The 7,100-nt window shown below is 46.4% G+C and overlaps 1 protein-coding gene across 1 annotated transcript in view; it reads right to left on the bottom strand.

Annotated features, from left to right (window-relative positions):
• MYO1D (myosin ID) overlaps nucleotides 1–7,100 on the bottom strand; it is a 124,168-nt gene that overhangs the window by 88,551 nt on the left and 28,517 nt on the right. Inside the window, exon 16 of the mRNA XM_031063629.1 lies at nucleotides 1,708–1,915. Coding sequence (XP_030919489.1) covers nucleotides 1,708–1,915 — 208 coding nt within the window. The remainder of the gene's footprint in view (nucleotides 1–1,707; nucleotides 1,916–7,100) is intronic.

Below are 7,100 nucleotides of genomic sequence, written 5' to 3'. Positions count from 1 at the left end.
GGAAGATTTCAGGAGTGATTTCCATGCGCAGCTGTGCCGGGCTGATAAAATGCCACCGAAATGTGGCAGTAAATTATAGTGACAGCAGCCATCATCTGCACAGCCCGCACGTGCCGCCTGCCCGGGCTTTCTTCCCCGAACAAAGCTCTGCTCTGCACAGCTAATGAGCCTGTGGGAGCCTTTCCAAGGGCAGCAAAACAGCAGAGCTTCATGGCAGCTTTTTTTAAATTTTTATTTGCATGATTAACATAGAGCTGCTCCATTTGCATTCAGGGTGACAATCACAGAGCTGGCAGGAGCACAGGTACAGCAAATAAACCCTAAAGCATCACATGAAGCAACCTCAGCTGGGGCTCCTGGAGTGACCCTTTGGTGTGATGTCCCTGCTGCCATATGGGGTTTGTGACACTGGACACAGCTCTCACTTGCTGAATTCTCCTGGAGCCAGCAAGTTGCCACGGTTAAATCACTTCACATCTGCTCACTGACTGCGATGGGGCAGAAGGAAAATTACAGCCTGGAATCTCACTGACATTTTACCATGGAAAAAAAAGGAGCCTGAAAGATAAATCTAAAGGTGAAGACATCCCAGAGATATAGAACAAAAGAAAGTAAAATTATCTATTTAAACTAGAAGTCAGTTTTAATTCAATTGAACCAAATTGGTAAGCACCATTACACAAAGGCAGCAGCACTGTTGGAAGGGTTAAGGGTCACCAGATGATGAAGCTCTCCAGATAATTACTGAGTCCCTTCTGGAAAGCCTCATGATTTACAGGACAGCCATAAGCCACAGAATACACATCACTAAAAAAAGAGCTGCTAAATGTGGATTCTTTCACTTACACTCATTCCTGTGCAGAGGAAAACACCCCTGGGCCCCAGGCTGGGATCAGCTGCTCTAAGGCTGCTCTCACATCTGCCTCACTTGTGTCACACAAGTGCCCATTGTCACAACACCACATTTCACCTCCTCTTGTCTTTCCCTTTTCCTAAATTACAATTTGAGGAACTCTAATGCAACAGAAGGCTCAGTTATTTAAAAGAAAATCAAATCCTTCTAGATGTGCTCACAGTTTGTGTCCCTCAGCCTTTGATGCTCACAGGCAAAACTACAGAAGGAAAAAAGAGCAAGAATTAAATTTCCCTATGAGTTGTTAATGAACAATTGAAAGCAAGTTGAGAACAGAAATGACAGGCAAAATTGCCTTGATGCTTTCAGAGCTCAGAGAAGGCCTCATCAGATCCCTCCTCTTTGATTTTTGATTTTTGATTGTACCTTTTCCAGCACTGCCTGGCCCCATCTGCCAGCAGCAGAGCCAGGGAGGGATCCCAGCCAGGGCTGGAGCAGAGTTAGCAGGAAACAAGAGAAACACTGAAAATGGAGACAAAGTCGAGCTTCAAGAAGAATCCTGACTCCTTCTTCGACTGCCAGGCTGGGAAAAGAGACTCGTACGTATCTCAGAGTCCCTCTGACCAGCAGAGATTCTGAGAAGGGATTTTTCAGAAAATATGACAGTGATAATGAACAACATTTAGGTGCTACAGCTCCCACCACACCAAGGCTCCAGAGAGCACCATGGAAAGAGCCCTAAAAATATCCAGCAGCAACCAAAGTCTGGAATCCATGCAGCAACAGAGGCAGAAAGGAGAGCTAGGGTGGTTCAAGGAGCTTGAGCTGAGTTTCTGAGGCAGTGGAGGCTTTACCTTCTGCAGGAAGAGGACGATCCTGACGAGCATCTTGGCGTGCAGCTCCTCCAGGGTGAAGAGCGTGCGCGGCGTGCGGATGAAGAGCTTGGTCTTGCCGTAGGCCACGTCGTGCTGGAAGCCGTGGCACTCGATGAGCTTCCTCACTGCCTCCTTGTCTGAGGGCAGGTCGTGGTTGGGCCAAGTGAATTCAGAGATCATCTTGTACCTGGAATTAAAAAGTACCATTTACAAATGTGAGCTTGTGTTCCAGACTGCAGTGCAACATGTTTTCCATTACCATCTGTATGGGAGATTATCTTTTGTCAAGCGGCCAGTTTGCCTTATCTCTTTGAGTGACCACATTCACACCTCCCTGGGAGGGGACCTCTGCTGATAACAGCTATGGAATGTCACTGCATGGCTGATAAGAACTGTAACATCCCATTGTGAGATGCTCCGCCCAGAGGGAGGAGCCAAGCATTGCTACCCAGATATAATCCAGAGGTTTTGAGACACCAGCACGACTTCTCCATTGGATTCCCCAGAGGAACAGCAGCTGCCTCTTCCTCCACTGGATCTTCAGAGCAAGACTACATCCTTCTCTACACATCCCCCTGCTCCAACAGAACCACACCTGATACTTCAAGAAAACTGCAGCCACAATTCCAATGGGACTGCCACCAACACCCTGACCCACAGGGTGTCAGGTTGGGTTCTGACTCTGGCAGTGTTGTTCCAGTGGACTGCATTGTTTATTTTACCCTTTTATTTTTTCCCTACCCCATTAAAGAACTGTTATTTCCTGCTCCCATATTTTTGCCTGAGAGCCCCTTAATTTAAAATTTATAGCAATTGAGAGGGGTGGGGAGTGTTCACATTCTCCATTTCAGGGGAGGCTCCTGCCTTCCTTAGCAGACTCCTGTCTTTCCAAACCAAGACAGTTTGCCAGCAAGGTGCTAGAGAAGGGCAAACTTCAACTGGTTTTAGAAAAAATTATCAGTTAAATTGTAATAAAACTGAATATAGATGGAAGAGTCTGAAGAAATCCTTGCACAGATTTGTTCCAGTTCTGCTCCAATTAAGCAAGCCATCCTTGACCAGCACTTGCAAAAACCATGGATCCCAACTCTGGTATTCCAAGACACAGCACTCACACACGAACCATGCTAAAAACAAGCACAGTTCTCAAAGCCTAAGATACATCTGATCTGAACATCTTTTTAAAAGAAAGTAAACACCCATACTCTGCATTACCTAGAGTTTTAAAACAGGGTTTATAGAAAAAATCCAAGTACTATTTATGGCAATCTGCATTTGGTGTGGCATTAATTCCTGGCAACATGGAAAGCTTCTCAGTACTATGGTGTTCTGTTTTTGAGTAAAACTTCCAGAAACACCTTTCAGGGTTTCCTACAGAGGATTTCTTGACTCATGAACCTTAAAATACAAGGAAAATTACTAAAGAAGAGGCATGATTTTGTGAGATACTGCAAAATAATATTGGGAGGAGCTCGATGCATCAGCACTGAACTGATGCAAAGGAACAAACTCAGCAATGGCCTCCTGCAGATTTGTCCCATTTTTCACACCTTCACTACCCAATTTTAATTTTTATTTATTTGCTTTGGTTTTGTTTGGTTTGGGGTTTTTTTTGGAAGGAAAGCTTTGTTTTGTTAGCCTTCTGCATGAGAAGCCACCTGCAACCAACTGCTTTGTCAGAAAACCTGGATTTAAAAAATCTGCAAATAATTTTTTCTCGTGCATCACTTTGGAAGTAATTTCTACCAAACTGTGTAACTCCCCCCCACTGCAGAGCTTTGGCTGCCCCATTCTGTGCAAACACTGCCTATAACTGTGGGTCAGCCATTCCTCCCATCCTCACTACCCAAACTGCATTTTCCAGCACAGAGAAATGCAGACTGGATATCTACAAATCAAACCTGAAGCATCGAGATCAGCCCATGCTCTGTCAGATTTACCAGCCCAGGAAATGCTGATTAGGGGAACAGGCGTTTGCAAAAAGCAACAGTGAATTTTCTGCATAAGATTTATGGACATAATAAGAGCTGAAATAGACATTTTCCCTGGAATGGAAAATGTGTTCTAAATAAAACAGCAACTAAGCGAGCTCAGCCACTTCGCACTTCAAAGCCCCCGGCCAAGGCAGGCATCAATCTCAAAGCTTCAGACGCTCTCAGTCACACTTAAATGGCCTCACAATCCCCCTTTTCCTGGGAGCGGCACGGCCTCAAAGAGCCTGAATGGAAACCCAGCCCAGCGCCCATTCATTCATGAATAAGCCTTTGGAAGGGGGGAATGGAGGTGCACACTGTGCTTAAGGAGGGAACACCATCGCCAGGGGTTACAGGGATCTCACTGATAAATAAACAGGATTAAAAACCTCCCCTTCAGACTCCCAGGAGAAGATTCAGCACGTGCTGGCAAAAGCATTGCTGCTCTCACACACACAGACATCAATGCACATTGGATTCTCTGCCCTGTTCTCATCAGGAAAATGATCCTGCAACAATTCACTCACTGGGAAACATCTCTCACCTCGGGACAGTTGTGTTAGGAAAAAAAAAAAAAAGAGCAAAGCACTGGCAGTGCGACATCCTCGAGCTGGGAACAAGGCTGGGAAATAGGCTGGGAAGCAGGCTATGGATCAGGTTTGGACCCAGGCTATGGATCAGGTTCAGACCGAGGTATGGATCAGGTTTGGATCCTTGCTGTGGGTCAGGTTTGGATCCAGGCTATGGATCAGGTTTGGATCCAGGCTCTGGATCAGGTTCAGACCCAGGCTATGGATCAGGTTTGGATCCTTGCTATGGATCAGGTTCAGATCCAGGCTCTGGATCAGGTTCAGACCCAGGCTATGGATCAGGTTTGGATCCTTGCTATGGATCAGGTTCAGATCCAGGCTATGGATCAGGTTCAGACCCAGGCTCTGGATCAGGCTCAGACCCAGGCCATGAGCCAGGCCTGCCCCATCAAGGAGCTCAGGAGAGAAGGGATGTCACAGCACCAAAACCCCTCCTGCTCCTTCCCACAGGCATTAAAGACATCCCAGTGCTGCTGCCCTCCTCCCTCCCAGGCACAGCAGGTGGAACATCCCAGCTGTCCCTCTGCTCCCATTGTCCCCATGAGTGTCACACAATGCCACCAACTCCTTCCCTGCAGCACAGGGCATGGCCTGGATGCCACAGCCACTCACAATCCTGGCCTGGTGCTAATTATAGCCAGGCAGGGTCTGGAATAAATCTGCTCCCTGACACCACAGCCCTGCCCCTCTCCTGCCTGCAGATCCCCACAGCTTCCAAGGTCACTCAGACATGGAACACCCCCTCCCAAACACCTCTGTTTCTCCTTCCCCTCTGTACCTCCCTATGGAAACACCCAACAGGGATGAGGCTGTTCCTGGAGTTAACATTTCCCAGTCCAGCTCTCCTAAGAACCAAGATTTCTGGAAGCCACTAAATGGTGAAGCTTCAATGAACAATATTTGGTGTGCAGCTGGGCCTCACTGTCCCTTCCCAGCCTGCTGTTCACAGCTCTCAGTGTTGATTCCAAGCTATGTTTGACACGGCCTGGAACAGGCATATGGATGCCTCTGTGTGGAAAGGGTTGGATTACACTCACAAACCCCTTCCTGAAACCCAAGCAGCTTTTTTTCTAATGGTAATTTATAGATTAAACCAAGAGAATGGACCCCATCTGTGTAAGTACCACCCAACTGGATGATGCCATGATCACAGGAAGGGACAGCCTGTCCTGGTCCAACAGAAAATACTTCAAATTGGAAAGGGCAGTCTGGCTTGCACAGAGCTCAAGGGAAGGTTTTCTTTATCCAAGGAAAGCTTGAGAAGGACATTTATAATGGTCTTAACTGTGCTTCACTTCATTCCCTTCTGAGAGAGAGGAGATATCACCTATGTAACAGGATTTAGGGCTAAATATCAACAAACTCTTCTCCTACAGAAAGAGAAGGTATTTTTCTAGTTTTATTTTTCTCCTTTTTTTAATTTAGAAAAGCCTTTGCAGACCAGGCTTGGAGCAGCACCACACACACACACAGTGTCTGATCCCTCACTCTGGATGCCAAATCCCACTCCAGGGCTGGGCAGGACTCCTGTTCCAGCACCCAAAAGCTGAAGCAGTTGCCATGTGCTGGTTTGGTTTCCTGGCTGCAAACACTGCAGGGCTGGAGCTCACAGGAGCTCATCAAACATTCATTAAAAACAAAGCAGCTGTTTGTATTAATAGCAAATACACAAACCTTAAGAGTAAATTGTAATGGATTCCACATGTGAGGTGAATGTACACTCTATCCACTGCAGAATGGTTCAGGAAACTGAACTCCACTGCTGCAGACTGGATTTAGAAAGCCAGAGCCTTTCATTCCACCTGGGGTATTATGATATATCCAGGCAAATCTCCACTGTGAACAGCAAAAGATCTTTCACCAGCACTCTGTTTCTAACTCATGACATCCCACCTGCTTGAATAGTTTAATTTTTTTCTATCCTCACCTGATTCAATAACAGAACAAAAATTCCATTCACTGTTCCATCAGAGCAGGTTGAACTTGCAGGGCCCACATTAATTTAGTGCAGCCTTAAGACAAATTTCAATCTAAAACATGTCATTTATCACATGTCTGGTAGGAATTAGGAGGGCAAGAAGAATCAAAACCACATTTAATGGGGTCATGATACCATCCCCCTTTTCAGACTTTCCATTTTAAAATCCAGGGGTTTTCCCCACATAATGTCACCATGCACCATCACGTGCTCCCCCAGACACAGCACCTCTTGCAGCAACAATTAGCCAATTCAGAGAGAAAACACCACTTAATTAGCTCAGGTTTTAGGGTGATACTCAGGGGATGCTCCTCATTACACATTCCCACTGCAGATTAACACAGCCAGTGAGTTTCAGCAGACAAGGAGTTGAACCTGAGCAGCACAAGCACCTCAGCACAGCAGAACCAGAGCAGCCACCTGGGCACAGCAGAAACAGAGTGGCAACCTTGGCACCAGGGCATCCACACTGCTGTGGGATCTGTTTCAGCCTATCCAGGAGCTGATTTAAACCAAGCACAGCCCAGGAGCTGGGCAGTGCCTGGCAGCCCGTGGCATTCACATTCTATGAACAGAGAGAGAGAGATGATTCTCTCTCACAGGATTTTTCCTGGAGAAGCACAGAGCGAAAAAACCAATTCTTATCTCTACTTGCTGCTCCTGTTGTTTTTGCACACGTGGAATGTGTTATGGAGATTGTTTACCTGAAGTGATTTGTCAATTGGATTCTGCTGAGGATTGTTTTGTTCCCTTGGCCAGTTGGGGAAAAAGCTGTGTCCTGACTGTTGGGAGACAGTCACGAGTTTTCTTTAGTATATCTTTATATAGTAT

Source organism: Geospiza fortis, unplaced genomic scaffold, assembly GCF_000277835.1.
Source record: "Geospiza fortis unplaced genomic scaffold, GeoFor_1.0 scaffold373, whole genome shotgun sequence".
Classification (NCBI taxonomy): domain Eukaryota; kingdom Metazoa; phylum Chordata; class Aves; order Passeriformes; family Thraupidae; genus Geospiza; species Geospiza fortis.
Note: the sequence above shows the minus strand (reverse complement) of the source record. Positions and strands in the feature narration are given on the sequence as shown.